Source organism: Montipora capricornis, chromosome 6, assembly GCF_036669925.1.
Source record: "Montipora capricornis isolate CH-2021 chromosome 6, ASM3666992v2, whole genome shotgun sequence".
Classification (NCBI taxonomy): Eukaryota; Metazoa; Cnidaria; class Anthozoa; order Scleractinia; family Acroporidae; genus Montipora; species Montipora capricornis.
In genome coordinates this window covers 59946777-59964276 of record NC_090888.1, presented here as the reverse complement: position 1 = coordinate 59964276, position 17500 = coordinate 59946777, and the positions used below count along the sequence as shown (strand labels likewise).

The 17500-nt window shown below is 38.6% G+C and overlaps 1 protein-coding gene across 1 annotated transcript in view; it reads right to left on the bottom strand.

The window, feature by feature from the left end:
- The window catches only part of LOC138054243 (uncharacterized), a 107957-nt gene that overhangs the window by 18227 nt on the left and 72230 nt on the right, over positions 1 to 17500 (bottom strand). The window contains exons 4-5 of the mRNA XM_068900730.1: positions 16410 to 16679; positions 13479 to 13652 (exon numbers count right to left, since the gene is read on the bottom strand). Coding sequence (XP_068756831.1) covers positions 13479 to 13652; positions 16410 to 16679 — 444 coding nt within the window. The remainder of the gene's footprint in view (positions 1 to 13478; positions 13653 to 16409; positions 16680 to 17500) is intronic.

Sequence of the window (17500 nt, the reverse complement as noted above, 5' to 3'; positions counted from 1 at the left end):
CTAAATTATAAATAAAAATTTTTGTCCTAGACAACTCAAACTTTAGTATTCCGAATTTAAATCATATAACTTTCAAAAAGTGCAGAAACAACTTTCGCCTCACAGACATTTTAAATTTAACTTAAGTATTGTTAATTCTATTATGTTTAAAAAATGCAATGTGCATGTGTTTTTCGATAGTATTACTAACGAGTACTGTATGTCCAGCATTTGGAAGACTTAACTTTACATTTTGGGCCAGATTATGCTGGCACGTTTTGTTAGAAGAAGTCTTCTGTAATTTCAGTTGTTGTTTTTCATTATTCTCTTGCCCACCCACTCTTGGTTTCAAAGATGGCTGTTTGTACTGATGATGATTTTATCTTTGACTTGTGTCTTGATATTGAAGTTGGTTGTACATGTACTTTAATTTTGGCCCTGCTGTTCTGTAGAATGGGCAGTGTAAGCCTATTGCGATCTTTTCCAAAGTTCACAAAAGCTGACGCATGGGCAGGGACTGATGCTTGTCCTTTTGATTTTGAAATGATGTTTCTGTAAATTTCCAAATATTTCTTATAGCATGCCCGAAAAATCTTATCAGTTGTTCTAAGCTTCAGTTCGATGTCATCGCTTACTTGTCAGTGAAGTCTTATTAATAATTATGTTCTCTAATTCAAACTCATCATCAATCTTGGAGTCCTTTTCAGGTGAGTGGATGCTACATTGTGCCTCGTCCGGCGTTTTACACAAAGAGAATTGACATCTATAGGGGCACACTGGTCACCACTGGCCATTTCCATTTTAGCAGGAAGCTTTTGACAGAGATAAACAATTTTTTATAATTGAAGTTCTTTGTGATTTTCAATGGCAAGTTTGCAAGGCTGAATCTTTCTTCTGGTCTCTGAGGAATAAAGTTGATACCGGCAATACCATAATGATTATTTTATTTAGTGCCACTGCAGCTTGATGAGCACAGGGATTGCCATAATTTTGCTTCCCATAGGGCAGCTACATATTCCACTTCTGCAATCTATCTCATAGCTTACTTCTTAAGCAGTTATGCTTCAAACAAAGTTGGTTACTTGTAGTGGTCTTCTCTTCATACAGCGATCAACTTGGTGAAGCTCTTCATTTCCTCGACTTTACAACAAGGATTTGGACGATAGTGACATTGAAAGTGAAGAGGAGAATGTACAACAGTCAGAAGTAGTTTGTTTGATACTATGAAGCTGGACTGTAGAAGCTGTTGCACCAAAACACTAGGGAGCAAGATAAAGATTTTGCAAATGCAAGGGCAAACAATTTTCTTTGAAAATACATTTGAAGGTCTTCTCTGATAAACTTGAAGAGTTCAATGAAATTGTAGGCTCTCTTTCGTTGTAAAACCACACTCTTAAATAATTATGTTGATCATGAATTCAGTGTACATGTAATTGTCAAAGTTATTTCCTCTGGTGATTAGATTTTTGCAATGGCAAAGAGCCTACTCTTGCTGCCCTTTTAAATATCTTTTTTCATACTCTTGGTAACAATTGGGATATTATGCAGTCACCAAATCAGTTGCTGCTTGGAGGAGGTCTTACAAGTTTTTGAAAATGACCCATCAGTTGTCGATGATCATCTCTAAAAATGTTGTTGCTGGAGTTATATAGCCAACGCCAGATAGTTTGCAGGAAGTGGAAAGTACAGAGCAATATTATTACTTCTTCAGAGCAATATTATTACTTCTTTCCAGGTGTCTAAAAGAGCCTCCCTTTGTCCAGAGTCATCATCAGTCATAAAAATATCTGAACCTGTTTTTGGTCCTCTGCCCCCAAAGGCATGTGGAGGTAACATAGTTTTTACTTTTTCAAGACATTGCCTTATGACATGCTGTGATTGCCTAGATGTAATCCACATATCTACATTTGTAGTGGCAGAGCACCAGCAGGGTGATGTGTGCACGTGAAATACACAGGGTTATTGTGTGGGCTTTGCTCACACTAAGTTGTCATCCACAGTATTTGTCGGTATATGAGTCTGAATTGTCATGTGATCCTCAAGACTTTGCGGCGGCTTGGGTGCTAGTGCATGGATTGTAGTGGTGGCCATCTTGTTGCCTTTCTGTTTGCTGTGATTTGTGTCCACGATGTGCTGCTTTTGAGAAAATTTTGCTTTGTTTCCCCAGCTTTGAGACACCAACAAAGGAAAGTGGTCTTTCATTTTTGGCGGGTTCTGAATGTGGACATTTTGAATTTGTTTGGATTTATCGAAAATCTCGTTCTGTACTTTCCTAAAACGAAAACCATTGCAATCTCATTTCTTTCATTATCTTTGTCAGCTGGTGATAGAGGGGAGTTATTTTGCTCATGCAAGCAAACATTTTAATATCATTTAATAAGATTCAGTGCAGATTACACCACCTAATTGGAGTCGTTTTAGTTTTCTCGCAACCCAACATTTGTACGCTCTAATTGTGCGGGTTCAACAACAAAATCTCAAAGTGTCTGATAAATGTTACAGACTGAAATAATTATATTGTTTTTTTGTGCGTGCACTGAACTTGGTCAGTTGAGAGAATTTTTATTAAGTAAACACATTGACTCCTGGGGTCTCCCCATTGACAAGCAAAATCGTCTGGGGTTTAAGACAGAATAAAATACTCTGGTGTTAAACAGAAAAAAAATACTAAGTCTGGGCGGTTTCGCCCAGTGTAGGTGTCAAAGGGTTAATATGGACTAAGTGCTATTCTGCTGACTTTTCCCTGTCATATTCAAGATTCATTCCCTGTCATATTCAACATCAACGAGTTGTTAAGGCACAGTGTTCATTGGATAAGCCTACCTTAGTAACTGTTTTTTGTCTTGTATTTTTTTTTAGCAGCTTCTTGTTTTTTTTTTGGTCAGCTTTTTTCGTTTGCACTGGCATAATTATATACCATCTTGTAAATGAAACCCACTTTCCAGTTCTTGAGCGACCACCACTTTCCATGTTGTATTTTATGTTAGATGATTTAGCAAGTGTGGACATCCAGTTGTCTACATCATCCTTACAAGTCATGTCACATTCTTGATACAGAACTGCACTCCTAAGGTACCTTCTAATACTGAAAGATCTTCAAATTCAATTCATTTACACTCATATTCTGTTGGCAAGATGGTAGCAGCCTTTGTAGGTAGATATCTAGGTGTTGGGTTTTTTTCTGTTGGGTGGCACAGTGCAAGAGTAAACAATGATCTTCATGTATGCTAGTCGACTAGGAGTTAAAAAGAGTTGATGGATTCTTCTTTTCACTAGTAATATTTCCCTTATTACTGGTACATTGTAATACTGTGCACTGGCGTAGAATTTCAACTTGCATTGGAAGCTTGAGTGTCTGAAGAGGTATTGTTTGGAGCTTTTCCTGACACAGAAGTTGTGTTGTCAATAATTAAGCTATGATTGTCTGTGAAGATTTTAGTTTCAGATTTCCTTGCCCCATTAGTTGTGTAATGCCTTGTCAATCTTGGTTGCCCAGCATAGTTTTTCTTGAAGCTTTATCTGAAAGAATTTTTGGGTTGTAAGTTGTACCTTGGCTTGGGTTGTCAGGGGGTTAGGGTTATAAAATTAATCGATTCTTGGTTGTCCATAATGTCCAACAGGGTTTCATTTGAAGCATTTTGTGACCCACTTTCTGTCTTGCAAGTTGAAGTGTGCTTGTCCAACAGGATAATGGTTGGGTCTTTCCCTGACACAGTTGTTGTGTAGTCAGTTGAAGCATCCTCAGTAACTTTTTTTTAAAAGGAAAAAGACAAAAGGAGGCTCTGCTCACAGGCTGCTTGATTGTCTAACAAGTTGCCATTTAGAGCTTTCCCAAAACCAATTGTTTTCATGGCAGTAGCAGCTTTGTTTGATGTTGATTTTCCAGTCTGAGAGCACTCGTCTGGTGTTTCCTCTTGGATGCACGTTTTCCATTTGGCTTTGTACTTAGACGTATTTTATTTTTATGCTTTTCAGAATTTTTCACATGTACAGAGACAATGAATTCCATACAATGTCAAGTATGAGAGAGTAACGAAAAGTAACCTTTTGATCTTGAGTAAAATCAAGTGGCAATCCTAGGGCAATGTGCTCTGCCTATGTGGCTACAAACACCCCACATTCATCACTGTTGAGCTGCTGTGCAATGTCAGATGAAGGAATTACAAAAATTAAAACTTCCAGTTCTTCAAGGTCCAAGTATTGATCCCATTGATGGAGGCACAACATGTTAGAAAGTTATTGACTCTAGAAAATGCCATTTTTGCACCAGCTCCATCATACAGAGAATCCAGATAGACTGAAAAGTTCTCTTCCAGGTTCACAACAACTAGTCACCAGTGCCTGCCATGGTTGAATGGTGCAAGAACGACCTCTGAATGTTGAATATTTGGATAGAGTTGATGAAACTTGTATTTCAGATATTTTTCTCTGGATGGTGTTGCCATTCTTAAAAACATGTCTGAGTTGAGAGTATGTACTTTGTTACCCGATGCAGAGGCCTTCTCCGCATTGATAAGAAGGATGTTAGACAGCCAGAAACCTTCCTCTTCTTGCCTGGGCAAAAGTCTATAATGGTTGCCACCTTCCCAGCCACATGTTCTGGCGTGTTGTGGGATGGTATGTTCCATGGTTGCAATCAGTTTGGCTTGCTCTTTCTCTGATTCACATATTGGTGTATACTGATTACCTGGGTAATCTTTTGCTGTTCCTTTTTTTTTTTTCTGCAATTTTATTCACAGGACGAACACTTATACTACTTACAGTACTAGCATTACACTACTTATACTTACACTTGTCTATTTATACCTGCACAAGCCACAATACATTTAAGAGCAAAATGCAAAACATAACAATATGTTCTTAATAACACTGCACTATCACTAACAATCCATTTTACAATTACAATATTGCTTATTTACATTACATTTTTAATGGACAAGCTGAAATTATCTAAATTGAAAGTTCGCCCATTTTTCACGCAAAGATTCCATCTTTTTATCTGTCTCCATCTTTTGCTGTTCTACAGGTCTGGATTTCTTATATCACACCATGGCTCCTTCATGGGGGGCACTTCCATGTTGGACTTGGATTGTTTCGTGGCTTTGTAATCTCAGAGGCTGCGGCTCAGTGTCACTCCATATTGAGAAAGAACTTATTCCTTTTCAAGAGACTTCCACCATCGGGTCATCAGAAAAATCTCTTTCATACACTGTAGAACACCATGTAGGCTTTTTCATTGATGGCTTCAATTGTACTACACCTTTTGATTTGAGTGTCATCTGCAAAGTAGCAAGACCAATTTCTCTTCATGTAACACACATAGTGGCCAGAGAAAAGCTTGTTGCCAGTGTGCACCACCACAGCAACAAGCTTGTAGGACACTCGTGAGATTTCAGTTGACTGGCACTTGTCAGGGGTTTGTATCTCACAGAGCTGCACCATGTCATCATATTTCACCATGTTCTGATCCGGAGCTTCTTACCATTGGAACTGAATCGTATTTATTGTACAATGATTATTTTCCACTGAATTTATCAATTATTTAGATTAATCTGTAAGCCAAAGTCTTTTTGTTCTTTAAATTACTCATTCAGAACCTGTCATAAACAGTTTAGATTGCATTTACAAGACAAGTACATGTTGTCTTTCCCTGCCTTGCATTGAGAGTATCTAATGTGTTAGTCAGTTAGCACTGCAGTCATCAAGTCCGCAGTACTGATGCTGATCATGTATGCTGTATTTCTTGTAGGTCATCACACAGAACATTCCTTTACAATGAAGAGGAAGAAGGGTTTCCATTGTAGAGAATGCAACTCACGTTGTTGCATGTCAAGCATAGTTCAAGTTTCACTTCTCAGATTGAAGAAAAACATTTTTAGAAATGAATTGAACTCTGTTTTCATTCAAATACCTTCTTTTGTTTCAGTAATCCAATATGGCTGCTGGTCACGTGAGTGAAAACGCTCTTTATAAAATTATATACATCTTTTAAAAAATGGAAAAAAAAACTGGTAATAAGTACTACAAAAAAACAAAGTGAGCAGGGGCCAAAACAATCAATTCAGTTCAATTCTTTGCTCATTTTTACATTGCACACTGTAAGCACTGTGTAAATGGGTTTTCATTACAAGTTACATGTAATGACCTCGATGCATCTAACTTTTAATGCTTCCTTGAAACAAAGTAGGGGATTTTAGGTAAAATTTTATGCCCAAAAATGGAAATAAGCTCAATTGAGCAGCGGCTCAAAAAAATGAATGGTATCCTCTCCCTGCTTTGTGATGAAGAGACAGGTCAGCTACATTAATTCCAAATAAGGAAATTTAAAACCTTAAAAAGTCACCAGCTTGAAACCAGAATTAAACGCATCAAGGTTATCACCTTCTTGTTTCCATGATAACCAATAATGTGTTACTTTGGAAAAGTTATTATAACTGCACTCTGAATGTCTAAGCCGAGACATTTGTGATCTTGAAGTATGATTGTGCAAACCCTTCACTTTAAAGGATGAGGACTCAAATATTCTGGGATTACAAAGAGTAAAACCTGTAAATTCCACTGTGTAAAAGCATTCATCTTCACATTATTGAACCTATCCAAAGATCAAGTTAAGACTATTAACCATCAAAACTGCAGCACTGAATGTACATGTCTGTGGCTTTAACATTACTTTGTACGGTGGATAACCTTTCCTAAACAGGCACTACAGCTGTACCACTATGACTGTAGTTTGTAGTAGCTTATGTGACAGACTGAGGAGATTATTGGACAATAATTATAATGACAAAGTCAATGTCCCATACAGATCACACTTGAATATGGCTACAATATCATGATTATACAAGTGTGTGAAAAATATTCTTATTCACTACTTGCACAATCCCATATGTAATGCAATTATTATACGTTTTGAGGGGCTCTTTACATGAAAAACAATATTAGTTTTTTACTCTTGGGACTGTATCATGCTTCAGTGTTTAAAAGCAAATAAACCGCCCACACCCCCCCCCCCCCCCCCCCCCCGCCAAAAAAAAAAAAACGTATTACATAGGCCATTTCAGAAACGTGAGAGGACTGGGACGAGTTTCTCAAACTTGCTTGGATTGAAAATCTAAACTCTTCAACTGAAATGTTACCAAATGAAAAGCTATCCAGCCAAGTTTGAGAGTTTTCTACGGAAAATTGGCCAAATGGGAGACCTGCAAAAGTTGCAAAATCCCATACAAAACCTTATAATTTTGTGGCCTGTCTACCCATTCTATACAAACTCTCTATTTTAGGTGCTATTTGAAGATATATTATTTCACCATTTTCCTCCTCTAAATACATCTATTCTTGGTAAAGACTCTCAAACTTGGTTGATCTTTCATTTGAATGTCTTAGTTTTTTAAACAAACGGAAAACAACCAAACTCGTCCCAGTCCTCTCACGTTTCTGAAATGGCCTATTATGGGATTGTGCAAGTAGTGAATTACTGGTTGTTTACCATTTACCAAAAAAATCTGGAATTTCGGTTGGAATGTAAATGGTAAGCCTATTTTGGTCTTCTCAAAGGAAAATTTTCTGGATAAAACGGGATTTCTTGAAAGGTAGTCTAAAATTCCCAAACGGAAAACTTGTTTACCATTTGGATTCCCCCATGATTTTTCCTCCCTCCAGACTCTCTCAGTAAACTTGACAAATTTTGTGACTGGTAAACGCCGATTCCAACTAAATTTCCCATTCGGGAGTTTTTGCTTACCATTTCAACAAACCTAGTACCAACCGGTTTCTGCTTGTAAATGGTAAACAACCACTCTTATTTATCCACGTAGTCCATTACTGAGTTCCATTGACATGACACAAGTAGAGAAAAGAAAACTAGGGTAGTAGAGTGGTGGTGAAACACGAAGGCTCACCTGCTTTTTTTAGCCAAACATTTCTCCCTATTATGTTGAATATCTTAAAGACCCTTTGGAAATCTTTCTATTGAAAGCACTGCTTGTAAGATTTTATTTTCAAGTATGTATTGTTTAAATTTTGAATCCCTGTTGGTGTCAAACAGTACACATACTAGATGCATTAATTGTTGTGAGTTAACAAAAACGGAAACCGACTACACAGAAACTCGCCAACACAGTGACTGGCTAACAGTACTGATCAGCTCAGGAAGACCAAAGCCCGAAATTCCAGCCAAAAATTAAGGCAAAACACATGTCACCAAGTATAATTTCACTTCAAAGTGGTCCCAAATTATCTCTCGTTGTGTTGCGAACATAATTATTTTGTTGATTTTGGGACCACTTTCCCGTCGCCACATTCTTTACGTTCGTAGCCATAAAACAATGTCTATTGCTCTTGAAATACTTGCTTTTTGCCACGTTTCACTCTTTGAAGCACAATTCTCCAGGATAATGCGGATCCAAATCAGTCGAGAGATTATTCTGTTCCTCGAAGAATGCACAAATAGCGCGGCCCAGGTCACGTCCGTGACGAAAGGAGACAGTTACTAAAGCTCCCTCCAAAAAGTGGCCCCAAAAAATGTTTTCGCTGATGACACCACGCGTACAGGGACCTACTCACATTTGTTCGAAGCAAAAATGCCTAATCAATCCCACTCGAAATGTACTTACGGGACTGTTTACAAAGTCAAAATATCCAAGCTGGAAAATACAAAAGATTATGATAGTTCCAGAGCATTTATTGCAAAACCTTGAGAAAGAAAATCGCTTAACATCACCTCCGCAATTCACGACCTTTACGCGCTTTTTATATATATCGTTTCAAAACAACCTTTTTTTGGATTACAAGGTTATTTATTTACTGCTACAATGCGGCGTTTGGTTTTTAGGAGAACTATTTCTCATAAATACAACAAACAAATTCTTATCTGGCAACTCTCCCGCTTTCCCGGGAGTCTCCTAGTTGGTCATCAAATCTCCCAGTCTCCTACCCCGCGAGCAGTCTCTTTCGATCTTCATTGATAAGTCGGGAAGAGGAAAGAAGACTCTGCTCACGGCCTGCACGTTTCATATCGAGCATGCGTTAACAGTGAATATTGTATTCGATGTCAGTCACGCGTGACCAGTGGCCGCAAAACGAAAACAAACGGTCGGGATATTTTCGAAACAAACAAGACAAACGTTTCAAAGGTATGTTGTTTGCTCACCACGTCAATGTTATGAACCGTTTTCAAATACGATATGAAACCAACTAAATACTCCTGTTTCACAATAAAATGGTCTCAAGCGATTCTCAAAATCCAAATTAAGAAAACCTTGAACTACGTTCAAAATCATAATACTCCCGTCTCATTTGAAAACAATATAGAATTATATAGAATGGTCATTAATGATTCGGAATTCTGGTTTAAAACCATTGTTGCTAACTTTTTTTCAAGCGTTTTCAAATAAACGTTTGTTAGCGTATGCTATAATTGATAAAAGAATCGTGCGTAAAGGAAATAAAATCGTAAACTCGTGTAAAGAAAGGCCACGATTATCGCATTGGATTTAAAACAATAGCGTTGCTATTAAATTATAGTTGAAGCGCGACCAGGCTCGATATTTTGCTCGAAAAATGTATACATTTTCGCATTTGCTAAACCCCCTTTTTCCTTCATTTAGGTGTTTTCAAAAGGGGTCATTTCATTACATGTCCGCTTCATTAAATTTCCTCCTCATTAGAACTCTTTCGTATGGTCTAAGCGAACGTGACTTACCCCTTATTGGTTCGTATAAATGCATGGAGGTGGTTATGAGACTCGACAAGTTCAAAGGGTGGGTTTTTTTGGGAAAATCCAAAAACGGATTTGTAATCTCCGATCAATGGATTCTTCAGCGTCAAAAAAACGCAAAATTCGAAAAAGGATTATATATGTGATCTATATAACCCTTTTTCGAATTTTGCGTTTTTTTGACGCTGAAGAATCCATTGATCGGAGATCACAAATCCGTTTTTGGATTTTCCCAAAAAAACGCACCCAAAAACGGATTTGTGATCTCCGATCAATGGATTCTTCAGCGTCACAACGCAAAAATTCGAAAAAGGATTATTTTCCATGACAACGCAAACCAACAAACCCAGAGTTTTATGCAATTTGAAAAAAAAAAAAGTCGTGTTTAACTGGTTTGTTTTGGAGAAAATCTTCAATGAAAATGCCACCAGAAAAAAAAAATACCTTAGCGATTGATGAAAGGACTGAGTGGAGAAAAGCATGCGTTCTAAGGTACAAATCGATTACAGAGGGTATTTTTTAGCTGTGGGAAACGTGCTAACAACATTATTGCTGTCAAAAACACTTCTAGTTTCTGGTGTGAATTTGCAGGAAATCTAACTATTTTCGATCTATTCGTGTCTTTGATCGCACGGTAAAATGGCGCGAGAAAAACATTTGGGCTAAACTGTCATGTACGGTAGCTGTTGTGTATCATTTTTCATAGAAAACCGCTTGTCAAAAGTACTTTTTTCAAATCCTTTCCCAAAAAAAACGCTGGAGTGGTGAATCTCAAAAATCCGGATTTAGATTTGATCCGAAGTATCCTCCTCGGATCTTTGATGGATTTTGGATTTCCCCCAAAAAACGCAAAATCCGTTTTAGGATTCAAGAATCCTTTTTCGGGTTTTCCCAAAAAAAGCGCACCCTTAGTTTCATATTTTTGTCCGTATTTTTAGCCTTGACCCTGCCCAAAACACACCTTTTTTCGAGAAGATAACCAATCAAATTCTTCGATTAAATTATGCGAAACTAATTTGCAAACCCGTGCGAAGCAAAAACAAAAGATTGTGCAGGGTCACGGTCAATTCAACATCAATTGCGACAACATTGTTCTTGCTTTTGAAGGTTTTAAGGTGTCGTAACAAGTTCCTTGATTAACTGTGATCTAAACGCGACCCTGCTTCCTATTGGTCTTTCTAAACGTGGTCCTAGTTCATCCGATTGTTGCCAAGCAGTCCAAGACCACCTAGAATAAATGTGTAGCAAGTTTCTCTCCGGGAACCGGAGTAGGTCACTCGGACCCCTACACGTTCCCACTTGTAAAATTAGGGTTTGTCAATAAACTCTCATTTTGCGTGATGTTGGCCTGATTTCCGGTTTGCGTGACATTTGCAGCGGACTTCCGGTGCTACGCTCATTTATGGACTCCTGCTGCTCATTTGTATTGACCGCTTCCCACCAAAACAAAATGGCGGATGTTAATGAGGTTCCAGCCTCATTTGCATCAAATCCGCCATTTTTAATAAGGTTCCATTCCCATGGAAACTCTATAATTTCCAATATGCATATTTTATGCAAATGATATGCAGCTGTATGTAAGCGAGGAATACGACTTACCACAAACATAGGATCAAATAAGGGATGGACATGAACACTGAATGCTGAAATTTCCACTACCACTGCAATCACTCGGCGTTGCTACAACAGATCACAGCTGTTCATGCTATACTCTTCTTATTATTACGGCATACGTTATGGCCAACCACAAAAGACCCTTCCATGAAAAATGTCGCGATCTTCATCAGCACGCCACTTGAACCTATTTTCGCAGTGGAATTTTGTGATTTGGTGGCTCCCAATCTTGAATCCATAGTCCTCGAGCTTTTTGGTCAGGGTGAGCCCCCGGAGAGACTCTAGGATGATAGACTTAAACATTTTTTTTTATTGGACGCTTGCATAACAATGACTGTCCGACGGTAAGTAATATAACGAAGTACCACACAGGAAGCTCCAGAATTTGGAGGGATATTCCAAATCTAAAACTAGTTTCAGTGCTGTTTGTTTTTTTTTTTTTACCGTCGCTGTCTTCCCCTAACTCAAAGCACCTCGAGACTTAAGGCATCTTAGAAATATATAAGCCACAAAAATAATTAAAAACACCACTTTGTGAAACTGGTCTCCCTCGCTCTTGTCACGCTACGCTGCGTAAGCCAATCAGAAACCGGCTAAGACCATGTAAACAACATTTCAAGACCAGTTTCAACGTTTCCAAACGATTTTTGACCTTTTATGTTACACGGTGCAACGCCTGCTGAAGCTCTTTTTGGAGGGCGTTGCACATAAGTTTCGGCTAAAAGTTTCAACGTGTAACAGCGGCTTTACACGTTGGAACTTTTAGCTGAAACTTGTGTGCTACGGCGCCGCGAAACAAATTCCAGGAGGCATTGCACCGTGTAACATAGTCGGTTTCGTGAAACTTTTTGGAACTTCCGTTGCGAGACAAGTTTCACGAAAAGTAGAACCGCTTTCTACTTCTGCAACGGTCGCAGCAATCGCAGTGGTGATAAAAACTGGAGTTTAACCATGTAACACCACTTCGTGAAACTGGTCTCACTCATGATCAGTCTTGTTAGGCTACGCTGCGTAAGCCAATCAGAAACCGGCTAAGGCCATGTAAACAACATTTCATGTTACACGGTGCGAAGTCTGCTGAAACTTTTTTTGCAGCGCCCTTGCACATAACTTTCAGCTAAAAGTTTCAACGGGTAACAGCGGCCTTAAGCAGCTGCTTAACCAGTTTCGACTAATAAATAGCAACCCTTGATAGCACGGGAATTTTCCCACGCCGCTCAAAACTGATTCCCGTAACTGTTGCAAACGTACCGTGGGAAAACATTACATCAGTCTCTTTGGGAAGAATTCCCTTAGAAAAAGGTCTTGTCGAAGCAATTCAGAATAACGGAAACATAAAATTGTGGTAGAAGAGGACATTGGTATCGTTTCCACAAACATTTGTCGATCGTGTTGCTTGCACGATGGTATTCTTCACGGTGGAATCCACGCTGAAACACTAAAATACACTTAAGCGAAAGCGTCAGAAGTTTCATCTGCACTCGCTTTTACAGCTACCCCTCGAGCTGTTAGTTTAACCACTGCGAGCTACCGTTAGATTTCCCATCGAGGATGTGCGAACTACGTCATACTCCACGTGATGCGTTTCGTCTTATTTCGTGGAAAATATGAAATTATTAAACAGCGGGCTCGCCCAAACGCAGCAGCTACACGTAGCTGAACGCTTGCGCAAGCACCAAAACAAGTTTAATAACTCGTTTTACCTGTTCAAATTAAATTTATTAGTCCTTGGCGCTGGACGGCGGCTCAATCAAAGAAACTAATGGTTGCTTGCAGTGGTTTCTCTTTCGGGAAGCGTAGGAAAAAACAACTGCTCGCAGGGTATTTTACAGCAAGCCAATGATCATTTCTCCAGTTTCTTTTATTGTGTATAAAACTAAAGTTTTTGTTTCTCGAACATTTTCAACCCGCCATTTATTTCCTGCTGTTTACTGCTTCCGTTTAAACTTAAGCATGCGCAATAAGACCGGAACCACACGTTTTCTGGGAAAATGGAGTATGTTATCTCTCCGGGTCTCACCCGCTGACCAAAAAGCCTGAGGACTTTGGGTACGAGGCTTCCCCGAATCGACCAGATGCAGGGTAGAAGTGTGTCAGCCATACACGGGAATAAAAAAAGATAGTGCCGTGTACACCAGTTCTACTACAGCTTTACTTAACACTGAAGCACCTTTTGAAAAGATTTCAACCTCACAGAGCTGTAGGAACTGTCTTCTGGTTGTGAGTATACCAACATATCTGCCACTCCTTGGCGGATTTATGTTACACACAAGTGATGCTTCCAGGTCAAATGAACCATTCCATCGCGCACAAACTGGATTATTTGTTACATTGAAGCTGTCGCCTGCAATTCAAGTGAAAAAAGCCCCTTTATTTTTGTTTTTCCGGGTTAATTTGGTGAACTAGGAAGCTGAAGTTTTGAAAAGTAGCCCTTTGTCAAAGTGAGTACAGGCTAAAGTTAAAGTGCCACTGTGACCAAAAAATCAATTCTTATTCTTCTTTGGGTTTTAAAACTATGTAAACTAAACGCTAAGGGACCAAGTTTTAAGCCTTGATTTAAAAACGGCACCTGTTTATTTTAATTGGAATTTTCCTATTTAATGATCCGCTATTACTAATTTTAAGGTCTTGAGAGTGCTGGATCGAGGAAAACATGACGTCAAAGGCCCCCTAGTTTAAGAATACAATGCGTGTGTACGCCGCAGAATTAATATGCAGCACTGGACTTTTGGGCTTTCAGATGTTTTAAACTCACGTTTTGCATATATAATAGGCGGCATTCACACGCTTAAATTTTAGGCTGATGAGCCTTTGACGTCTCTTTTGCCTGGATCCAACCCTCTGAGGTCTAATCGGTCAGTTTTAAACGTGAGTAATGGCGGACCGTGAAATCCAAATCTTACACTCAAAGTAAACGGCCTTTGGATAAAAGTCAAAGCTCAAAAGTTTGCCAGTTAGGTGTTAGGCAAACACACTTTTAAAATCTGAAGAAAAAGTGGAAGTGGTTTTTTTTTAAATCACAGTGGCACTTTAATAAATTTTATACGTAATTAATCAAGAAGTTCGATTCTTTCAAAGGTTAAATTTAAACCATAAAAGTTAATAGATATTTTGCTGTCAAATTAAAATTAGTCATAGATGAAGTAAAAAGTGATCATTGACCTAAAGATGGACCGTGGAGCTCGAGTGAAATGAAGGTGAAATTCGCTATACACAAATCTATAATTTAACGCCACGGAATGACTACAGTTGGTTTGGGTCAAGCCTACATATCGTTTGAAAAGGAAAATACTAGTAACTAGTAACCTGTCCGAGTATGGGCAACGGGACTACCGCTAATGCAAAAATGTGCACATAGTTAATAGCTTTGAAAAGTAGCTTCACCTTGCTATTAAATTACTACCTATACTTTCCGTAGTGAGGTCAAGAAACTAAGTTTGTTGGACACGCAAGACAACATGACACCAAATTATCCTATTTTCACCAACTGCACAATCCAGTGTAAATGCTGTTTTGAATGTAAATGTTGTTTTGAAACGCCCAAACTCAGGAAGCCGTTAAGTCAAAAAGAATATTTTTTTTTCAGAACTTGTCACTTCTTTTATAGATTGAAGACATATTTTTTTCCGCTTTGTTTTTATCGATAGTCAGTTCTTTTGACAGGAGATCAAACGTTATGGGCATTTTTTCACACCAATTCCAGTGCACTTGTTTTTCAAGGTGGTGTGTTTTCAATTAGCCAATAAAATGTTTACTTGCTTCTATTTCCCATGATAAGAATTATGAATTTAATCACTGAAGCGGCTTTTCGTGTTGATATGTTATAAAATAATTGGTTCATGTCTTTAGCTGTGCATATACTCAAATATTAAGTTCTGGATGCACTTTAATCTCGTTTCCAGAATCATTGTTCCCTTGACCAGCGGTCGGAAAAGAGAGACTCTAGTCAAATCCAAAAGAGGCCATATTTGATTGGCTGTTGAAAAACGGTGTCATTTCCTGCAATTTTCAAATTCTAAACTAAAAAATTATGCTTTCTTCCGGATTTTTATCTATACGAGGTCGAAGTTAACCTAGAAATAAATCTTTTTTCTACTTACCAGTTCGGTAACGTTTTTGTTTTTGAAAATACAGCATTCTGAATTTCCTAGTTGTCACTTACGTGACACCAGATGCTGAAATTTGTTTTGATTGAAAAAATTTGAAAAATTTGAAGAATTTCCCAATGGATAATTATGCAGCTAGCCTTACATACGTATGTTTCATCCCTGCCAAGGGACTCATCAGAGACCTTTCGGCTAACCCGTCAAACATCGCGTTTGAGGTCTCGCTAGCATCAAATGATGGTGGCAATCTGGCCTTATATCACATAAGGATTCCCAGATTGCCACGATCATTTTGATCCTTGCGGGACTTCAAACGCGATTTTTGACGAGTTAGCCAAAAGGTTTCTGATGAGTCCCTTGGCAGGGATAAAACATACGTATGTAAGGCTAGCCAAATAATTATCCATTGAAAAAATTGCTCCCGTTATTTTTTATTTTCCACAGTTTAAACGTTTCGAGTGTATTACGAGATGTGTTTATACTCATATGTACTGTCTCGCGAGTGAAAAATAAACGCTTTCGTGGCAAGGTAAACTTCAGATGTTTTTGTTCATTTCTAACGTTCCCTTCACGCGCGCGCAGTTATTTAACCGGAACCAGAGTTTTCTGGTTCCGGTTTTGGATTATTCCAGAACCTCACGCGCCCGTTCCGCTGGACAAAGGTAACGGAGGCTCTGGGAACGAGATTGGATGCACTTGGGAAGTTCGGAACGCACTCAAGATACTAGAGTTGCCTTCGGCAATCGCTTCGAGCAACTCTTACTCCTCTATCGTGCTCTTATAGCTTCCACAACTCCATATACGCACACTAACCATGAACCAATTCTTAATTGGAGCACACAAAAAGCTTTTGAAATCTGTAAATCTTTACAGTAAATAACAAAACATTTAACTTATGATTCTCTTGGAGTCAAGCTTGAAAAGTCTCTAATTCTTAAATTTATGGCTCAGTTTACTATTTTTCAAAAGCAGATTTCTGCAAGTGTTTCTCTCACCCAATGTTATAATGTAGACTTGATTCCTTGTAACATTTGACCCGTCAGACGAGGGCGAATTCCCAATAACGATGCGTACTTCAAAGACCTGGACAGGACTGTTCAAATCCACTCGCCACCAGCTTGGATTATCTTTTAAAGTACGTGAGCAGTGTCCATTCTTAAATTCCTGGTCAGGATTCCCATCAACTGCTTTGTCTGATGTGCCATTAGAGTATTGGTCACTGTAGATGGAGGATTGGGTCGTGCTCTTCCCCGCCACAATGTTCTCTACGTTAGGAATTCGAACAGAATCATGTTATCAGCCCATCATAATCAACATAGTCATCATCATTATCGTTATCGTTATCGTTATAGCGATCATCATCAATACCATGAAGATACGTAAATAATTAAAAGTAAGGAAGGTTAACCAGAGTCCACCTCGGCTACTTAAAGAGGGAGCCGATGTTCTTGCTACCCCATACTCCATAATCTTTTAATTTGACTATTCGACAAACTATGATCCCTGCAGCATGGTAGAAAAGTAAAGGTGACCCCTTTTTACAAGCCACGTGCAAAAGACGATCCCAAAAATTACCGCCCCGTATCCGGACTAACTGTGTTATCTTAATCCACAAGCAACTCGCAGGTGACCTTGACGAACACAAGCTTGTCTGCAAGTCACAGTCCTGGTTTGGAAGAAAGCACTCAACCATGAACTATGCGTGCGAAAAGGGGGGTAAGTAGAGTTATTATCATGGGTCGCATTAGAGGTTTCGTCATAACAAGAGATATCTACACTTGCTTAAAACACAATAGTTCATCCATTATTATCACATGGAGTAATCTGTTACAACAAGACCAGGATGGACCACAGCACCTACAACGTGGATCTGCCTGGATAATTACGTGCTGCATGTGCTTCTCGGAAGCAACAGATCTCTTTCCTTTTTTTTTAACGAAATTCATTAACTCCTAGCTATTTCTCAACGTATTTTATAATGTTTTCTGACAGTTCTTTTTTATTTTTTAAAAGTATTAGTATGCTAAATTCAACCAATCATAATGCAAGCCCTATGGCCATGAGTAACTGAAAAAAGTTACATATA